Source organism: Polypterus senegalus, chromosome 11 (assembly GCF_016835505.1).
Source record: "Polypterus senegalus isolate Bchr_013 chromosome 11, ASM1683550v1, whole genome shotgun sequence".
NCBI lineage: Eukaryota > Metazoa > Chordata > Cladistia > Polypteriformes > Polypteridae > Polypterus > Polypterus senegalus.
The window spans coordinates 130,013,989-130,036,221 of record NC_053164.1 but is presented as its reverse complement, the minus strand read 5'-3'; the positions used below and the strand labels follow the sequence as shown (position 1 = coordinate 130,036,221).

Below are 22,233 nucleotides of genomic sequence, written 5' to 3'. Positions count from 1 at the left end.
TTCAAGTGAGATTGGGTTAAAAAGGAACCATTTCTGGTCAAGAAAGAGAATCAGAGAATTTTCCAGCATTAGACTGAGACTTATTTTTCAGCAACTTTTTCTAAGACAAATAGCCTAAAACATAAGAAATTTAACAGACAAGGGGAGACCTTTCAGTCCACCAAGCTTATTTGTTTATGCAATTGTGAAGCTGTCCCAATATCTAATCTGCTTCTTAAAAGTTGTCAAATTTTCTGCTTCAACTATATGTCTCGGTAGTTTGTTCCAGGTTCTCACAACTCTTTGTGTAAAGAAGTACTTCCAGGCTTCAGTTCTACATGCACTTCCACTTAATTTCCACAGCTGTCCTCCAGTATGTGATTCAACCATTTAGTCTCCACACAATCTCCTCTTCTTGAGACTAATCAGGTATAATTCTCTGAACAGCAGAGTAGGACATGTCCTTAATTCATGGGATACACCTTATTGCTCTCTTCTGCACCACTTCAGGTGCTGCTATATTTTTCTGGTAGTGTGGTGACCAGAACTGCATACGATATTCCAGATGTGTTCTCACTAGTGTGTGATAAAGACTGACTATATGTTATGTAGAAAGGGAATGTTAAATGAGAGAATAGAAAACAGGCTGATTGAGATGGCAGACAAAAAGTAAGAAGCTGGGGGTAGTCCAACAAGATAAGAATAAATATGCCAATGACATTTAACACTAGAATTACCAGAGCCTACGAAAAAACTCATAAATCTGTCCCACCTTAAATCGCTTCTTAAAATCGTTCACAGCTCTCCACCAGCGTGTTTTGTCATCTAAATGTGCTGATAAAATCAGGCTGCACGCAGCTGGCTATTCCATTCCCCCCCCACCTACTTAGAACGTGCACAAACCTCTCCCAGCTCATGCCTTGATTGATTTTCTGGGAGTGAAGTGGAGTTTTAGAGTGGAAATAATAGATCGTTGTTTGGAACACACGTCTGTTCCGTTTCTACAGTAATCTGTGTAAAAACATTATTACAACAGAAACGTTTTTTATATTCTAGTAGTAGATGACAAAATGTAGGCATAAACTATATAATGTATGAAGCCTGAAGTCCAAATATCAAATAAATACTTTCACAAAAGGTCCAAATCTAACACAACAATTGCGCTTTTATTCAAAAATATAACGCAGAAATAAAAAGCCACCTTAACATGCGACATTGACACCCCTTTATAATAACTACTTCTGTGGTGCAATAGAATGAGCTACTGACTGGGAATCAAAAGGTCACGAGTTCGATCCTGTACTGTTCCATTTTGAGAAGTAAACTGCTCTTAGTCTTACTAAAAAATAAAAACATACATTTGCTTTCAGTCTGTAACAGCTGATGTAATTTATGATACTTGTAAAGGTTAGCTTTGTTTTTTTTTTTTTTAGTCAGTTTTATTATCTCAGCCATGTTCACGCGTCCAAACACACCCAACACCCGCATCTGACACTGCTGTTTTCACATAGACGCGCTATAACAGAGGTAAACTCAGCTCCCTTCTACTGTACATCGGAGCAAGAATGTACATACCATTGCTTGCATGCTAAAGTGTCAGCAGGCACTTTTCGTGGCATTGCACACATTTTTGAGCATGCCTTCTGCGCACTACTTGTGACTTTAGACTTTAGGAAGTAAGTAAATAAATAAAGGTAAATCGTGTCATAAAATGATTTCTTCAAAATGTCACATATATTTGTCTCTTTCTTTTTTTAAAATGTGCGTTGATCACCGCCAGCATGTTGTAGCACACAGCATCTGGCCACCTGTGTAAGCTGAATAAGCGCACTGAATAAGAGACAAATATACCGTCTGACTGAGAGAATCAGACTGAAAAAAGCAAACATTTAGAAATGACATACTTTTACAGCTGATCAGACGCTGTTCGTTTTCAAATAATATTGCATTTGTGCGATGATGTTTTCACATATATAGTCTCTTTCTTTCAGGTGTGTAATAGAAACCACAGCATAGAGAGAAATGCAATATTATTTGAAAACGCCATGCTTCACAGTGGGGACTGTATTGGACAAGTGATGAGCAGTGCCTGGTTGTCTCCACACATACCACTTAGAATTAAGGCCAAAAAGTTCTGTCTTGGTCTCACCAGACCAGAGAATCTTATTTCTCACCAACTCAGAGTCCTTCAGGTGTCTTTTAGCAAACTCCATGCGGGCCGTCATGTGTCTTTCCTCTCCTCAGTGTGTGGAGACAACCAGGCACTGCTCATCACTTGTCCAATACAGTCTCCACAGTGAAGTATGGTGGTGGCAGTATCATGCTGTGGAGGTGTTTTTTTAGCTGCAGGGACAGGATATCCTGTACAAAAACCTTCTCCAGAGTGCTAAGGACCTCAGACTGGGCCGAAGGTTTACCTTCCAACAAGACAATGACCCTAAGCACACCGCTAAAATAACGAAGGAGTGGCTTCACAACAACTCTGTGACTGTTCTTGAATGGCCCAGCCAGAGTCCTGACTTAAACCCAATTGAGCGTCTCTGGAGAAACCTAAAAATGGCTGTGCACCAACGTTTACAATCCAACCTGACAGATCTGGAGAGGATCTGCAAGGAGGAATGGCAGAGGATCCCCAAATCCAGGTGTGAAAAACTTGTTGCATCTTTCCCAAGAAGACTCATGGCTGTATTAGCTCAAAAGGGTGCTTCTACTAAATACTGAGCAAAGGGTCTGAATACTTAGGACCATGTGATATTTCAGTTTTTCTTTTTTAATAAATCTGCAACGATTTCAAAATTTTTTTTTGTCTGTCAATATGGGGTGCTGTGTGTACATTAATGAGGAAAAAAAATAATTTAAATGATTTTAGCAAATGGCTGCAATATAACAAAGAGTGAAAAATTGAAGGGGGTCTGAATACTATCCGTACCCACTGTATGCTGTCTGGTGGGAATGGATAATGCCAGACTGAACAGGATACATTCATTTATGAATAACTATCTCCAGACAGTCGTTAAGAAGGTTTGACAGGAATACTGCCTCAGTATTAAAGGAAAACTAACCAATAATTAGAAAAATCAAATGGTCCTTTGCCTTGATTAAAAAGGAGAGTAATCGTGGTTGAATTAAATAAAGGGTTCAACATGGAGGAGAAGGGAAAAAATCCAGCAGCTGCATATATAGGGGGTGATAAATGTTTCCAAAATCCTGAAAGGAGCATCATGAAACAAGCCAATGGGGTCTGGAAATTTTCTTGAATTCAACAAGACCATTACTTTCTCAAGTTCTGACCATCTAACTACAAAGTCCATGGCAATAGAAACCTCTGCAGATACCCAGGGGAGGTAGTTGATATCTAAAAAAAGAATTTCTTTCAGGGTAAGAGATGGGGGGGTCTTACAAAATTATTTACAATAAAAAAATCATTAGTGCCTAGGTACCTTAATGAAGTTTCCTGATATATTTTCAATAGAGGTGATAAGACATAACTTGAGCCATATGCAATCTCAAAGTCTGTTTTACATAAAAGTAAAGTATTTAACTCAGAATGAATTCCTGTAGATTTCTTCCTAAGAATGGAGATGAGTCTCCAGTTCATGAATTCTCCAGCAGTAGACCTAGGCTAGGATACTAGAAACCTGAAATCCCTGAAATCCCTACTAAAACTGCATACAGCTAACCACACCTATGCAGGAACTGGTGTTAAAATCAGTAAACTCTTTCAGAAAATCATTATTCTGAAACAACAAAGAATTAAAACTCTGAGAGTCTCATAAGAAGAAAGAAAGGAAAAAGACAAATCTCGTCTGTAGCCTCTAGTTATCAGACAGGCTAGCCATTACAAAAGATGATTAGCAACAAAGGCAGTAAGTAATTTAGAAATAAAAATGTAGTCAACTCTCAAGTAAGAATGGTGCAAGAAAAAAGATTGAAAAAGTTTTAACACTAAAATCCATGAAGCTTACGATTTTTTTCTTTGTCCTTGACCTCCTTAAATATTCCTTACATATGCCAAGAATCTCATAGCTCCTTTTCACTGCGCTAATAGCCTGCTTTTGTTTTGTAAATGTGTGAATTAGCAGAATGCAGCCTGCTACATCCCCCACCCCATATTCAGTCAGGTGAAGACATCGCACTGCTGCAATCCTCACAGTTCAAGTCTGTGTTGAAGTGTTCATCTGACGATGTGTTTGAAAGGGTTTTATAGAAGTAATGAAAAAACGTGATTTGAAATACATGCATTTCCTGTGTGCTCTATGTCTACAATGTTCTGTGTAAATATTGAATGACAGAGGAAATGCGAGGAAAGAAATGCTGCACACAGTGCTAAAACAGAAAATATTTTCATATGTTACAGTAATAACGACAAAATTTTGACGTGAAGTGTAGGATGTGTAAAGACTGATTCCAAAATATCCAATAAACACTTTCACAAAAGGTGTAACAAAACAAGTATGCTTTTATTCAAGAAAAAAAATAAAGAAACATAAATTGCTCAATTGACACGTTGCTGCAACCCAACAATCAGTCAGTACAAAGTAAATTGTATTTGCATATATGTGTATTTGCATGTTTCATTTTTAATCACTTGTCACAATGATAATGCTGCTCAATCAAAAATCTGCGCAGATGGCACAGCAGATAAGGTTCCGGTTAGCAACCTCAAGGTAATAGGTTCAAATCCCACATCGTCTCTGCATTAATAGTGAGTTGCTATTATTACTATTATCATATAACAAAAACATACATTTTATGTTTGTGTTGTGTGTTGTATTTGTTATCAATGTAAAGGAAAGGGAGGGTTATCTGCTTATTTGTTATTCATATTTCCTTTTCATTTATTACTAGCAAAATACCCGCGCTTCGCAGTGGAGAAGTAGTGTGTTAAAGAAGTATTGAAAAAGAAAAGGAAACATTTTAATAATAATGTAACATGATTGATAATGTAATTGTGTTGTCATTGTCATGAGTGTTACTGGCATATATATATATATATATATATATATATATATATATATATATATATATATATATATATATATATATATTGTAAACGATGACTCGAGACAGTATAAAGTGTTGGGGTTTCCGGCCCCGTATATTCTATAACAAAGGAAAAAATTGCAGGTCAAAATCATAAACAGTTTATAACAGTTCATAGCGCGACGCCGAGTCCTGGCGTCGCGCCATTTTATTGGGGAGGAGCGGAAGTGGAGGGATGCTGGGAAGGTCCGTGAGGGAGGATGGGAAGGATGGCGTCAGGGCAAGATGGCGGAGGAAGGCGGAAGTGCGCACTGCGGTCAAACCCGACTACGGAGGAGGGAGGTCTTTTTTCCTAGAAGGAAGCAGAGGGAGAAAGTTAATACCCGCCATTCCCTGCCGGCGAATGTTTTCCCAGACGTTTTGAATCCGTCCGCGGTCTCCTACTCGCGCGTGCGTGACACGATCCCCCCCTTAGCCCAGGACCGTCAGGTCGGGCGGACCTAACCGAGAGGTCGTGAATACGGAGAGGGCATCGGCGTTGGCCTGAAGGGTACCCCGCCGATAAGTGACAGTGAACTTATACGGCTGTAGGTCCAGAAACCACCTAGTGACTCGCGGGTTCGACTCTTTGTGTAGGGACATCCACTGAAGCGCAGCGTGATCTGTCACCAGAGTGAATTCGCGACCCAGTAGGTAATACCGGAGGTGGGTCACTGCCCACTTAATGGCCAAGGCCTCCCTCTCCACCGCCGCATACCGAGTCTCCCGGTCCATCAGTTTCCGGCTAAGGTACATCACAGGGTGTTCAACACCATCAACGCTTTGGCTCAGCACGGCACCCAGGCCTGTGTCCGAAGCGTCGGTCTGGAGGATAAGCGGGAGCCCAAAATCAGGCGTCCGCAATACCGGTGCCGGCGTTAGGGCCCTTTTCAAGTCACTGAACGCGTGTTCTGCCTTGTCGGTCCACACTACGTTTAGGGGAGCGCCTCTCTTTGTCAGGTTGGTCAAGGGTGCTGCTCTTTCGGAGAAGCGGGGAACAAACCGGCGGTAGTACCCAGCAAGCCCCAAGAAAGCCTGCACCTGCTTCTTGGTATTCGGACGGGGCCATTCTAAGATGTCTTTCACTTTGGAGCCCTGTGGCCGCACCGTCCTTGTCCCACCAGGTAGCCTAAATACTTGGCCTCCTTTAAGCCAAAGAAACATTTTCGGGGGTTTATGCGGAGGCGGCTTTAGCCAGTGTTCTGAGGACAGCTGCAACCTGCAATAGATGCTCCTCCCAGGTGCGGAATAGATGACGGCGTCATCCAGGTAGGCGGCACTATAGGACTGGTGGGGCTTCAACACTCTGTCCACCAGGCGTTGGAAGGTGGCGGTGCCCGTGCAGCCCAAATGGGAGGACCTTGTATTGCCAGTGCCCGCTAGGGGTGCTAAAGGCTGTTTTTTCTTTTGCGGATGCCGTTAAGGGAATTTGCCAATACCCCTTTGTCATGTCAAGGGTGGTCAAATACCGAGCCGTGCCCAGCCGTTCCAGAAGGTCGTCAATGCGGGGCATCGGGTAGGCATCGAACTTGGAGACCTGATTCAGGCGTCTAAAGTCGTTACAGAACCTCCAGGAGCCGTCCGGCTTGGATCACGAGGACAACAGGGCTGGACCAGGGACTATGGCTCTCCTCAATTATGTCCATGTCCAACATCGTTGCCCCTCCAGTTCAACCTCTGCGTTTTGCCTCCGGGAGCCTATAGGGCCTCTCCCGGACGATTACCCCGGGGTCCGTAACTATATCGTGGGCAATCAGCGAGGTCCGGCCGGGTGATTAAACACCACCGGGGATGGCTCGGAGTGTTTGGATTAACTCCTGCGCTGCTTGGGTGTCAGCTCTTAGCCGAGGTTGAGGGCAGTCGAGCTTGAGAAAGGGAGAGTGACCTATGGGAGCGGGCAGCTCCTCCCTATCCTTCCAAGGTTTCAACAGGTTAATATGATAGATCCTCTCACTTTCGGTCGACGATTGGGCTGTTTCACCAAATAGTCGGCGAGTCCTTTCTCTCCTTAACCTCGTAAGGCCCTTGCCAGTGGCGAGCAGCTTAGAGTGGGAGGTAGGGATGAGAACCATAACCCGGTCCCTGGGCGGAACTCCCTGAGGGCGGAGTTGCGGTTGTAACACGGGCCTGCGCTGCTTGCGCACGAGTCACGTGTTCTTTTAGGAGGGGCCTGATTTTTGTGAGTCGATCGCGCAGTTGCGCTACGTACTCTAAAATATTGGAGGAGGGAAGGGCCTCAGCCTCCCAGCCCTCTTTTAGGATGTCGAGGATTCCTCTGGGTTGCCGTCCATACAACAATTCAAACGGGGAGAAGCCCGTAGAGGCCTGAGGTACCTCCCGATAGGCAAAAAGCACGAGCGGGAGGAGCTGATCCCAGTTCCTGCCGTCCGCGCTGACCACCTTGCGGAGCATCTGTTTAAGCGTCTGATTAAATCGTTCCACCAACCCGTCCGTTTGCGGGTGATAGACAGGCGCTTTCAGGTGCTTTATCTGCAGTAATTTGGCTACCTCCTGAGCGTATCCGAAGTGAAGGCGTACCCTGGTCGTGAGGACTTCTTTGGGTATGCCTACTCGGGAAAACACGTTAACTAATTCCCGTGCGATGCTTTTAGAATTAGCGGAGCACAGGGGAACCGCCTCTGGGTACCGGGTAGCATAATCCACCATGACTAGGATATACTTGTGGCCACGGTTAGAGGGCTCTAAGGGGCCTACCAAGTCGACCCCTATTCTTTCAAAGGGAACATCGATGAGGGGTATAGGGACGAGGGAGCACGGTCCTTTCTAGGAATCTGGCGATCTGGCAGTCCGGACATGACTGACAGAAGCGCCGGACCTCCTCATTGATCCCGGCCAGTAAAATCGAGCTTAATCCTCTCTAGTGTTTTTCGCCCCGAGGTGGCGCCTAAGAGGTGGCGTCGCCAACTTCGCATACCTCCCGCCGGAAGGTACGCGGAATTAGCAGCAACTTCCGCACCTCGCCCTCATGGGTTGCCACTCGGTACAACAGATCGTTCTCAAGGACAAAGAAGGGCTCACGCGGTGTGGAACCATCCGCTTGTGTGCTGTTAGGCAGAACGACAGCATTCCGGGCGAAGCGCAGGGAGTCATCATTCCACTGCTCCCTCTTAAAGGAGGCAGGCGTGGACGGAATTGATGGTCCAGCCCTCCGAGAGGTCTTGTGGCCTGGGGCCCGGGAAGAGTTCCCTGGCTAGTCCCTTCCCCGGCGGAATCTTCCGGGTCGGGGTCCGTAGCCACGGAAAGGTCCCCCGAGGCACCAGCGCCATTAGGGCCTGCCCTTGTGCACGGCGTGGAGACGCGGGAGGGTGCCACTGCCCCTCATAACAAGATCCAACAAGGCCCGGGAGCGGTGGGGGTCTTACCGCTGATTCTTTTTGACCAGTCTTGTCCCAAAATCACTGGGAAGGGGGGTTCCGGTAGCACTGCGACCGTCATTTGAGTGGGTTCCCCCTCCAGGTGAGATAACAGCGGAGCGATATGACCTAGTCCCCCATGCACACAAGTGACCAACAAGCGTTGGCTTATCCACTGTCGCGGCAAGACAAAGCGGCGAGCTACAATGGTAATGTTGCTGCGGAATCAAACAAAGCTACCACGGCGTGCCCATTTAACAACACCACTCCCGTGTTCGGACTCGCCAAGGGATGCGGCGGGTACAGTACCTCTCCGACGACGTCCAGGTGCAATCCATGGGCTCTGGAGAGATGTTGTGGGGGCAGGTTGGCAGCAGGTGGCCGGTCTCGCCACACTTGTAACAGCGCGGCGGACCCGGCTTCTCTCTGGTTTTCGGTGGGGCTTCCGCAGCACGCCGAGAGGGCTCGGGGGTGGCCGCCCGTCCCTGTCGGTTCCCGCGAGCAGGCCTTTCTGACCCGCCGAGTCGGAGGACCGCCAGTTGACGCTCCAGGACCTCCAGGAGGCCTGGCATATCCTTGTAAGCGTGTCCCCGGACCTGCTGGGCGAGGGAACTGGGTAACGAGTTGACCAGGCCTTCACAGGCCACCTGCTCCACCACTCTCCGAGCTTGGGGTCCTTCTGGCGTAGCCAGCGCCCCATCTTACCCCAGAACTCGAGCGCCTGGGCGCGGGCAGGCTTTGGGGTCAAAGACCCAGTTCCGCCATTCAGCCGCCTGCTGGCCCGGGGTGATGCCGTAGCGTGCCAATATTTCCGGTTTGAGGAGGTCGTAATTGGCGGCCTCCTCCTCAGGGAGGTCATAATAGGCCCGTAGCGCGGGTCCCTTCAGATAGGGCGCCAATATGGCCGCCCACTCGGCCCGCGGCCACTCGTTCCGGGTGGCCGTCCGTTCAAAAACACCCAGGTAGGCCTCGACGTCCTCAGAAGCACCCATCGGGACCAAAGGAGGCGCCTGCTTGGGTGGGTCTGGCCTTACACGCTGGGCCTCTGTCAGCCTGGCCTTCGTGGCTTCCAGCTCCATGGTAGTGGCGGCTTGCGCCTGCTGCAGAGCCTGGAGTCGGGCGTCAATGTTTTGCAGCACGGTGTTTAGGTCCTGTCCCTCCGTCATTTTTCCGGGATCTCCAAATCCTGCCGACTCGCCAGATGTAAGCGATGACTCGAGACAGTATAAAGTGTTGGGGTTTCCGGCCCGTATATTCTATAACAAAGGAAAAATTGCAGGTCAAAATCATAAACAGTTTATAACAGTTCATAGCGCGACACGAGTCCTGGCGTCGCGGCCATTTTATTGGGGAGGAGCGGAAGTGGAGGGATGCTGGGAAGGTCCGTGAGGGAGGATGGGAAGGATGACGTCAGGGCAAGATGGCGGAGGAAGGGCGGAAGTGCCGCACTGCGGTCAAACCCGACTACGGAGGAGGGAGGTCTTTTTTCCTAGAAGGAAGCAGAGGGAGAAAGTTAATACCCGCCATTCCCTGCGGCGAATGTTTTCCCAGGCGTTTTGAATCCGTCCGCGGTCTCCTACTCAGGCGTCGTGACAATATATATATATATATATATATATATATATATATATATATATATACATATATACACACATATATACATATACATATCTACATATATACTGTATATACACATATATATATATATATATATACAAATCTACATATATATATATATACATATATATATTAGGGGAGGGACTCGATTAAAAAAATTAATCTAATTAATTAGAGGCTGTGTAAATTAATCTTGATTAATCGCATGTAATCACACATGAAAATTTGCCCCAAATCGCAAATGTTTTTTTTTAATTTAAAAGGGTTTTAGTGGGCGACAGAATCAAATAATAGACATGGACATGAATATTGTAAACTCAAGCTCTGTTAATTTCTGAAAAAAGAAATGCTTTTAAACTGCATTTCAATTCAAAACAGAAACAAAAATATAATCCCTGGCTAAAATTGGGCACTTAAAAATAAAGTGGTATGTTAAATACATTTTCAGAATGGTATTGTCTTTAAATAATAATAACAAAAATTTCAATATAAAGTGCAGTTTTTCTTCTTAAAAAAATAAGGCAGAAACATAAAAGGTAATTTGACCAGCTTCACCTTTAAACTTTCACCTGAGTAACTTTAGCCAATATTATTTTGTACATTAGGCTAAAACAGTGTGATCATTGAACATTTTGCAATTAGATGTAATTAGAATTACTAACGGTCACGGAAGTCCAATGATCCCCAGTAAGAGCCACAAAGTCCACTTTCCGTAATGCATCTAATTTTGCTTGCTTTTCAGTGTTCACAAAACCATGCTTTTATCAAGGCTTCCGTCGGGTAGTCTTTTGAAATGAAATTTTCCTCCGATCAGTCGAAGGAACACGTTTTATTCCGACTCTAACATTTTTGTAGCTCTGATGTGTGCATCAATGTAATCGATTTACCAGGAAATCATGCATTGACAAAAGTTCCCCTTTGCTTGGAATTGAGTGTGATTAAATGCGTTATTTTTTTAACACGTTATGGAGTACATGCATCGAAGCTTCTCAGCTGTGCTTGTGCTAAGAAAAGGAAGCATTTTAAAAATAACGTAACATGATTGTGAATGTAATAGTTTTGTGACCGTTATGAGTGTTGCTGTCATCAAGGATTTGATTATAATTTCTTTCAATCAGGTTCGTATTTGGACAGTTTGCAGAAAACCACGCTTTTATCAAGGTTTCCGTTGGGTAATCTTTTGAAATGAAATTTGCCTCCGATCAGTCTTAGGAACGCGCTTTGTATCCATTATTCATTAAGCTTCAATTGGTGATCTGTCTTTCTGTGTTAACCGCATATTTTTTCATACGTCTCAAACCAAGGGGATGCGAGGGTAAAATGAATTGGGAAGGGCGTGTACATACTCAGTGCACCCCCTCTCGGGAATCGAACCTCAGACGTCGGCGCTATTGCGCCACAGCGTGTGGTTTGTCTATTTGAGAGTATGTAGATCGGGGTATATATATACATATATATATATATATATACCCGCGCTTCGCAGCGGAGAAGTAGTGTGTTAAAGAAGTTATGAAAAAGAAAAGGGAACATTTTAAAAATAACGTAACATGATTGTCAATATACAGTAATTGTTTTGTGAGTGTTATGAGTGTTGCTGTCATCAAGGATTTGATTATCATTATTTCTTTCCATCAGGTTCGATGTGTTGTGTTCAAGTTTCATTCCGTGTTTGTCAATCGTTGTAAAGATAACAGGTTTCATTCATCGATTCGTTTCTTACTGAATCAATAAACAGCTCGTCTTCCTCTTTATCCGAGATGTGACACACTGCATGCACGGGTTTTTTTTACACTGTCTTCTTTTAGCGGGACATTGACTTTTTCCACCGTGTGCTTTGTTTGAACAGTAGCTGCACTTATGAATATGCTTGTATGTATCACACGCTTCATATTTTTTTGCTGCCTTCTCAATTGTGTAATTCGGTTTTTGTTCAGCACTCTTTGGAACTGTTGCTTTTTGTCTGTGCACTGCGTCATTTCATGTGAGCCGCTCGGTGTACATGCATTGAAGGTTCCCAGCTGTGCTGGTGCCATCTCGTGCGATGTCCACGGCTGTATTTAATGCTAGCTAAGACCCGGCACTTAAAAGTTTCTCTTGCAGTTTCGCTGAGTTTGTGCCAAACACCACCCCGACCATCTTCGTAACTCCGCCTCCCACTGGCATCGAGCAGAAGTCTATTATAATATATGGAAGAAAAAATAGGTTCCAGTTATGACCATTACGCGTAGAATTTCGAAATGGAACCTGCCCAACTTTTGTAAGTTAGCTGTAAGGAATGAGCCTGCCAAATTTCAGCCTTCTACCTACACGGGAAGTTGGAGAATTAGTGATGAGTCAGTGAGTGAGTGAGTGAGTGAGTGAGTGAGGGCTTTGCCTTTTATTAGTACAGATACTGTACAGCAAGGTTATTATAGTTAACGAAAACTAAAATCAAAACTGAAACTATTATTAAAAAAACATTTTTATAAACTGAAATAAAATAACAAAACCAAAATGAAAAACTAAAACTAAACAGAACTATTAAAGTAGCTGGAAAGACTTACTGAAATAAAATAATAATTTACTAAGATATTTTTAATTTTTGTTTTTGAATGAATATTCTTGCCGTTAGTCTTTAACCCTTGTAAGTTTTAACTCTAAAACAGAAAGTCATCCTACACGAGCCGCCCACATATATTCATCCAGTGAACGGCGGCTAGTGATGGAGGGCGGGTGTTCACACAGCATTTGCGGTGACAGAGCAAGCTGAATGTGGGTGTGTAAAGTATGTGAAATAGCGATTTACGTGCCGCCTTTCTTTGCACTTGTTGTACATCAAGATGTAATTCAAACTGCTGAAATCAGAAAGTGCTGGTCAACAAAACTTTTACCATATGGACAGAAAAATCACGAGTGATTAATGTTTCAGTTTATTTCTCAGATGACTGCTTTTTGTTGACAATAATTCACTTGCCACTTCGCACAGGAGAAATCATTTTTACTTTCTCATATATGAAGTATAGAGAAAGTATAGTAATCATGAAAAAATTCAACCTCGATATTCTGATGAATCTTGATGTTATAGACCTCCCAGATTCCAAAAATATTGTGTGTGTGTGTCTCTGTGTGTATGCAAACACGGTAACTCAAAAACACAACTGGACAGATGGATGAAATTCGACATGTGGTTGTTACACCACAATTGTAGATCTGTATTAACTTTTGGGCCAAATCCATCACCTGGAAGTGGTACTTTACCTGAACACATACTCATTTTTTTTTTTATTCATGCAGCTGCAGATTTATTCAACTTTACTTTTAAAATATTTGTTCAATATATTATTAATTTGATTTGATTTGTTATTGATGGTTCCTTAATGTACATAATATAAAAACATAATCATTTTCTTGCGGTTTACTCCTCAAATATCCATCCCCATATCAGAGTATACAAGAAAGTCGAGGGAGACCACTCCCAGTTTTTGAAAATAAAACGGCACTGATCGAGAGACTGACTAGGTCATCATACAAGATCAGCATATTGTTGCTGACCAATCACTTCTGCTTTAAAAACATTGTTTAACAATGAAGCGACACAAACAAAGGTAGGTAGGCGAAGAGAGTCTGCCAAGTGATGAAAAACTAAACATACTAATGGGTTTTTGTATTTATTCTATATTTATTCACAACTCAAAATATTGTGAAAGCAATCCATTAGCAGAATTATATTTTAATATATTTGTCTCCCTTTTTTCAATGTTTTTCTCTCTCTCTCTCAAAACAGATACTTGAAATATCTTATTCTTTTTGTTCATAACATCAGCCTTATCATACATATTACATACCAGAGATTTTTCCTGCTTTACATCCAAACCTGCTATGGTAGGCTCCAGGTTTCCTGTGATCCTAATCTGGAGTCCAGTCCAATTTATCATCCATCCTGCACTCCCAGATATTTAAAGGTCTGCACCCTCTGCACACAGTCAACTCTGATGATCACGGGGTCCATGAGGGCCCTGGTCCTCCTAAAATCCAGCAAGGGAGAACAATGTGCTTAATCTCAGATGCTGTCTCTGTCGTTTTTTGCCTGCCCATACTCCTATTACCTGTTCTTGCTCCGCTTATCATGGGTTTACTGTCCTTTATGTTGGGCTATTCAAGTCTCACTGCCCCTACCATTGACACTACTTGCTTGGTTTTCTGTGTTTTCCTCAATACAGCTAGGTGGGGTCTGCACACTGATTCATGTCTAAGAGCCCTGTTCTTCCTAAGCACCATGATTTTCATGAGAAAATATTTTAAAAATTATAAAATTGTGTAAAATTGTTCATATTCTGTATCTAGTTTTGATTATGCTTGTTTTTATCAGATAAAAACAAAACCAGATATTAAACCATGTAGTGTAGTAGGCTTCCACTAACATTAAACAGTGCACAGTTTTGTCTGATTGTGACACAAAACTAAACTCCGTAGTTGCTCCATGCCATAATTACTAAAACTAAAACTGAAACTAATAGATATAAAAATAAAATAGAAATGTCTTTGTGAAATAAAAACTAAACTAAAACTAAAAATATACGATGAAGTAAAACTAAAACTAAGCTGAATTTCCAAGTAAGGTCAGAAAAAATATAGAAATAGAAAACTAATATAAAAAGGAAAAACTATAATAACCTTGCTGCACAGTATTTACTTGATTTGCTGTATTTAGTGTCTCTGTGTATAAGTGCTGAGAATCAGGCCAAGGCTGGGTGTGTTCCTGAGATCCCCACTAAAAAAATAAACAAATCACCATCCCTATGATGCTGTATATCTGAGCAGCACTGGACTGCTACAGGGGGAAGCAAAATTGCCTGACTAGGTCAATAGCACAGGTGTAGGATAAATGCATCAACCATGCCACTATGTCTCGTATACCTATAGTCTTGTTAGTCTGTCTGCAAAGATGAATATTTCTGATATTTATTCTACAATTGTGCACATGACTTTGGTAATTATTTTCTTTATGTCACAAAAAAAAAAAAAAATTGCCAGATCTCCCTTCCTGTGTCCTCCATAAAATTTGACATTGAAGGGAGGACAATGTGCTTCCATGATGGAAATAAAGGAAAAATTGTAGAAGGCTCTAAACATGTTAACAAAAGATGAGTATAAGAATTTTTTCTTGGAATAGAAGAAGTGCTGGGACAAGTGTATTGCTTCTCAAGGGTAGCATTTTGGCAATGACTAAAAAAGAACTGCTGTTAGTTGTATACTAAAGTTTTTATTTTTTATTTTTTTTAACAATTCATGGATATTTTGGGGTCTCCCTCCCCTATATATGCAGCACATTTAATAAAAAAAATAAATACATGGAATTTTGACACACAGACATTTGTGAGAAGTAAAGCTTCTAATGAGTCACATTTAATGCATCTATAATGACATTTATATACATATATATAATTTGATAATACTTATTTTATTTCATTGTATAGCTTTGGGCGCATACATGAATAAGGGCTTTGCATTCCTAATCAAAACGTTATGGGTTCTGTTTCTTTCTTTATCTAAGTAATCTGATTTACATTTACTACAAGAAACTACACTAATTTGAAATGCTGTTTCAAGGACAATCTGTTGTTGATTTATTGGGTTTAGCTTAGTAAATGGTTTGTTGGTACATGTGAAATTTAAATGAATATATTTGAATAGATATAGGAGAGGCTGTGATCATTTGAAAGGGTGGGTGAAAAAGTATTTTTACCATAGCAATGGGATGAGAGGATTCATAATCTTATAGTAGTAGGACCTGAAGTTGTGACTCTGTGTTGTTATTAACTTATTGATGGATTTCAGGATAAAGTAATATTTTTATGTGTGTGTTTTGTTATTTTGTGAAGTTTTGTTGGTTAATAAATTAAAGAGAGCACACAAATAAGTAATAACCTGAACTCATGCGCAGTAATTATCTTGGTCATATGAAAATATTATAGATAGATAGATAGATAGATATATAGATAGATAGATAGATAGATACTTTATTAATTCCCAAGGGGAAATTCACATAATCCAGCAGCGGCATACTGATACAAAAAACAATATTAAATTAAAGAGTACAGAAGAGATTACAGAACTTCAGAGCATAATATTCCTATCACAGAGATAGCAATGGAAAATATAACAAACCTACAGTATGTTCAAAATTTATTTTGGATTTAACATTCCTATTATCCTTTTATACAATAAAACTATTTTCTGAAACAGGTCCCTCTATTGTTGCACAGAAGAGTTCTGGAAAAAAGAGAAGATCTAACACTGGACAATATAAATATGCAATGTTTATTTTAGCACACTTCTGTGTAAATACTGTGTTTTTATATATTTATATTAATGTGTTTTGTTTTTAATGTTTAACAATGTCTTTTGCAAACTGCAATGAAAATGTTCATTACACTTTATTTGGCCATCCCTTTTCTTAAACTGCTTTACATTTTACTGGTTCAAGGGAAGCCAGAACAGAAATGGCTCAAGGCAAGGAGAAACTCTGAATGGGACTGTAGTCCACAGTAGAACACACTGAGGCAGATGTTTTCAATTATTTGTTCACTACACTTTTTAAATAAACTCTTTTTGTTACTTTTTTTTCAAAGCCTATTGAATTTATTTAGTCTTTTATTTTGTTTTTTGTTTATTTTATTTTATTTTGTTTATTATTTGCATTCAGTGTAATTTTTTTGTGTCTTCACTTTGGTAGATTTGTTAATTTTTTGTGGCAGACATATAGATGTAGAGATGGCACTTGGCAGATACCGTGACAAATGTATAGATATATAACCATGCATGTGAGTCAGACCTCTTCCTGAAGGAAAGTCAATATTTGATAAAGTTTATGGAAATTCACATAAGTGCTTGTCACTGGTTTAATGTATAATAGAAAGCCAATCCACATAATGACCTGCAGCATGTCAGCCACTTTTCTCCTTGTGTAGGTAAATGGCATACGTCTATTTAGGTCTAGTAAATCTTTAACAGTTCTTAAATGAAACCTATGTCATGCAATCTGTTGTTTACTTTTTATAAATATTTTTTATAAATACTGAATACATACATATATCATATGTCAGTCAGTCATTTTCCAACCCGCTAAATCCTACCACAGGGTCTCGGGGGTCTGCTGGAGCCAATCCCAGCCAACACAGGGCGCAAGGCAGGAACACATCCTGGGCAGGGCGCCAGCCCACCGCAGTATATCATATGTACTTATATAAATATATATATATATATATATATATATATATATATATATATATATATATATATATATATATATAAATTTCTATGCGTGAAAGTGTGTGTGTCTGTCTGTCTGGCCCAGAAGTGAGAGGCGGCCTAGAAGTGCGAGGCTACAGCATGAAGCTCAAAGAAAGCGAGAAAGGAGAGAAACTCGCGTAGCCACTGATACGCAAGCGAGGCGAGCACATCAGGAAAACAAAATCTCCTAGGAAAGAGATGCCCAGACCCCGGGCTTTTTACAGCATGGGCTTACACAGCTACTATATACAGTGTATGTGTATGTTACACACCAGGAGGACCGGAGGAGGGCTTATGCCTTCCCCAGACCATGTGGGTGCGACCGCCCTGGTTCCTTTGGGGACCATGGGTACAGAGCCTTGAAGCTCTACCCTTTTGCGGCCTGTGGTCACCGACACAGGTGGCGCCCCTGTGCCTTTGGAGCCCTGGACCTCAGCATTTCTGCCACACCCTTCATATGATGGCTGGGGTTGGGAGGAGAAAGACAAGGTCTTAGGAGGAGGCAAGGAGGCGGCCTGAAGAGAGAGAGGCACTGTGTTGTGGCCAGGACTTTGGGGTTGTGTTGCACATTTGTAAATATGGACTTTGGTAATAAACGTGTTGTGGGTGACATTAACGTGTCTGCCTGTCTGTGTCCTAGCCAGCTTCCACTATATATATATATATATATATATACTAGCAAAATACCCGCACTTTGCAGCGGAGAAGTAGTGTGTGCTGGGGGGAAGAAGACCAGGGACACCCGGAGAGCTTCCGGGTGCAAGGCCGGCAGAAGGTTATCGGGAGGCACCTGGAGCACGTCCGGGTGGATATAAAAGGGGCCCCCTTCCTCCATTCGATGGCTGGAGTCGGGTGGAAGAAGGGCAGAGCTCAGGAAGAGAGTGGAGGCGGACCTGAGAGGTAAAGGCATTGTTGAGAGGCCTAGACTTTGGGGGAGTATTGGGTTGTGTGCTGCATTGTAAATAGAATATGTACAATAAACGTGTGTTGGGTGTTCAACCTACAGTGTCTGCCTGTCTGTGTCTAGGCTGCTTCCCACAATATACAGTTATGCTTGAAAGTTTGTGAACCCTTTAGAATTTTCTATATTTCTGCATAAATATGACCTAAAACATCATCAGATTTTCACTCAAGTCCTAAAAGTAGATAAAGAGAAACTAGTTAAACAAATTAGACAAAAATATTATACTTGGTAATTTATTTATTGAGGAAAATGATTGAATATTACATATTTGTGAGTGGCAAAAGTATGTGAACCTCTAAGATTAGCAATTAGTTTGAAGGTGAAATTAAAGTCAGGTGTTTTCAAACAATGGGATGACAATCAGGTGTGAGTGGACACCCTGTGTTATTTAAAGAATAGGGATCTATCAAAGTCTGCTCTTCACAACACATGTTTGTGGAAGTGTATCATGGCACGAACAAAGGAGATTTTTTCTCCAGAAAAAGAGTTGTTGATGCTCATCAGGCTGGAAAAGGTTACACAATCATCTCTAAAGAGATTGGACTCCACCAATCCATAGTCAGGCAGAGTGTGTACAAATGGAGGAAATTCAAGACCATTGTTACCCTCCTCAGGAATGGTCAACCAACAAAGATCACTCCAAGAGCAAGGTGTGTAATAGTCAGTGAGGTCACAAAGGACCACAGGGTAACTTCTAAACAACTGAAGGCCTCTCTCACATTGGCTAATGTTCATGTTCATGAGTCCACCATCAGGAGAACACTGAACAGCAATGGTGTGCATGGCAGGGTTGCAAGGAGAAAGCCACTGCTGTCCAAAAAAAACATTGCTGCTCGTCTGCACTTTGCTAAAGATCATGTGGACAAACCAGAAGGCTATTGGAAGAATGCTTTGTGGACGGACGAGACCAAAATAGAACTTTTTGGTTTAAATGAAAAGTGTTATGTTTGGAGAAAGGAAAACACTGCATTCCGGGATAAGGTTCTTATCTGTGACACATGGTGGTGGTAGTATTATGGTTTGGGCCTGTTTTGCTGCATCTGGGGCAGGACGGCTTATCTTTATTGATGGAACAATGAATTCTGAATAATATCAGAGAATTCTAAAGGAAAATGTCAGGACATCTATCCATGAACTGAAACTCAAGAGAAGGTGGGTCAAGCAGGAAGACAACGACACTAAGCACACAAGTCGTTCTCCAAAGAATGGTTAATGATGAATAAAGTTAATTTTTGGAATGGCCAAGTCAAGGTCCTGACCTTAATCCAATAGAAATGTTGTGGAAGGACCTGAAGTGAGCAGTTAATGTGAGGAAACCCACCAACATCCCAGAGTTGAAGCTGTTCTGTACAGAGGAATGGGCTAAAATTCCTCCAAACCGGTGTGCAGGAATGTTACTGGAAACGATTATGTTTTAGGTCATATTTATGCAGAAATATAGAAAATTCAAAAGGGTTTATAAACTTTTAAGCATGACTGTATATGTGTATATATATATATAAAATCCAACATCTGTCTGTCTGCTTTTCACAAGAGAACTACCTAACAGATTTAGATTGGGTTTTTTTGTATAATTTGCTTGAACATTCCGGCTGATTTGCGACTTCTCTCATCTTGCTACGTATCATAGTTCACTTGCAGCAGCAATTTATTCACGCAAATCTGAGACCGAGGCTGCAGACTGAGGGGAGGAGGAAGCGTGACAACAGGAGTGGGGAGCCCTCCTTACTCACGCACCAGCCTATGTTCGAGTTAGTCTGTTTCTCTTCCCGTGTTGGAGCGTACCTTGCCTTTGCTTAGCTAGCAAATGAGAGAACTAGTTATCGGATTTTACTATAATTAGCTTGAACATTCCGGTTTATTTTGTGACCTCTCTCATCATGCTAAATATCATAGTTCGCTTGCAGGAGCGATATATTCGTGCTTATCTGAGACAAAGGTTGCGGGCCGAGGAAAGGGGGAAGCATGACATCAGGAGTGAGGAGCTGGGCAGGGCCTTCGTCACTCACACGACAGCCTCTATTCGAATCAAGCTACCTCTTGCCATGTTTTGGAGTGTACCTTGCCTCCACTTAGCTAGCCATACCTGTTTATTTATTGATTTTTAAAGTTTGTCCTGTTTCACTACTAAGCGGGCAGAGCCACAGGGGACAGCTAGTATATACAGGATATATATATACACACACACACATACACACATGTACAGTATACACACACACAAAAACATACTAACACACATTAAGAATTAATTAAAGTAAGAATTATGTTTCTGGACTTCTCTAGCGCCTTCAACATCATCCAACCTCTGCTCCTTAGGGTCAAGCTGACAGAAATGGTAGAAGATTCATACCTGGTGTAATGGATCATGGACTATCTTACAGACAGACCTCAGTATGTGCGTTTCGGGAACTGCAGGTCTGACATTGTGGTCAGCAACACAGAAGCGCCACAGGGGACTGTACTTTCTCCTGTCCTGTTCACCCTATATACATCAGACTTCCAATACAACTCGGAGTCCTGCCACATGCAAGGGTTCGCTGATGACACTGCTATCGTAGGCTGCATCAGGAATGGGCAGGAGAAGGAGTATAGGAATGTAATAAAGGACTTTGTTAAATGGTGCGACTCAAACCACCTACAAATGAACTCCAACAAAACCAAGAAGCTGGTGGTGGATTTTAGGAGGACCAGGTCCCTCTTGGACCCCGTGATGATCAGAGGTGTCTGTGTAGGGTACAGACCTATAAATATCTGGAAGTGCAGCTGGATGATAAATTGGACTGGACTGCCAAATACTGATGCTCTATGTAAGAGAGGACAGAGCCGACTATACTTCCTTAGAAGGCTGGCGTCTTTCAACATCTGCAATAAGATGCTACAGATGTTCTATCAGATGGTTGTGGCAAGCGCCCTCTTCTACGAGGTGGTGTGCTGGGGAGGCAGCATAAAGGAGAGGGACATCTCACGCCTGGACAAACTGGTAAGAAAGGCAGGCTCTATTGCAGGCACGGAGCTGGACAGTTTGACATCCGTGGCAGAGCGACGGACGCTGAGCAGGTTCCTGTCAATCATGGAGAATCTATCTATCTATCTATCTATCTATCTATCTATCTATCTATCTATCTATCTATCTATCTATCTATCTATCCATCTATCCATCTATCTATCTATCTATCTATCAAGGTAAATATAAATCACAAAAGTTAAGTCCATATACCTGCAGTATATTAATATTCAAAGCTAATAAGTACAGTATTCATCCATCCATTCAGGCATTTTTTGTAACTACTTTGCCCAATGCAGGGTTGCTGGGGCCATAGCGTATACCTGCAGAATGAGGCACAAGTTAAGAACCAGCGCTAGACAGGGCATCAGTTAACTACAGGGTATATTTGTGAACATATCTACATTAACTAAAATTGGGCCAATTTAGAGTCATCAATTAACCTGTCACATTCAATTATAAGTGTTTTTATGTGTCACCAAATAGTCAGTTTAGTTGAGATGATCTGGATAGGTAGTTTGGATGCCTGCCTCTTTAATGGCACTAATAGGAGATTTATAAAGCAGAAAAAACAGGGGCAGACCTAGGACAGGCTGAATGGGATTTATTTTTCCGCTGGCTTGGAAATTTCCAAAAAGACACTGGAGACTGCTTTTGGGAACAGGTTGACTTTATGTGTCCAACTAAGAATGTGACAATTACAACCTTTATAAGGACAACATGATGATGACAGAAGTGAGGAAGTTAAGAGTTTGAAAACTGATGAATGAATAATGCATTCCCAACTACTTTGTACTTTGTGCAAAGTTTGTGACATGTCTCAAAAATTACCTTGTCTTCATAGTGGATGTAAAACAAAGCATTAAGCCCAAGAAATTTCGTTAGACTTGCAATGACTTTTGATTCTCTCTCTTCTGCCTGTTCACAGAAAAAAAAGAAATACTTTCAATACTGATTTTTGCTTTGATTTTCATTTAAAAAAAACTACCATACAATCATCA

General features: G+C 41.9%; 1 protein-coding gene across 3 annotated transcripts in view; it reads right to left on the bottom strand.

Annotated features, from left to right (window-relative positions):
* si:ch211-127i16.2 (probable flavin-containing monoamine oxidase A) overlaps positions 1-22,233 on the bottom strand; it is a 123,669-nt gene that overhangs the window by 22,002 nt on the left and 79,434 nt on the right. For 2 of the 3 annotated variants that reach the window (XM_039769668.1, XM_039769666.1), the window contains exon 10: positions 22,064-22,150. The exons of the other annotated variant lie outside the window; for it this stretch is intronic. In XM_039769668.1, the coding sequence (XP_039625602.1) occupies positions 22,064-22,150 (87 nt within the window). The remainder of the gene's footprint in view (positions 1-22,063; positions 22,151-22,233) is intronic. 3 annotated transcript variants of the gene reach the window in all.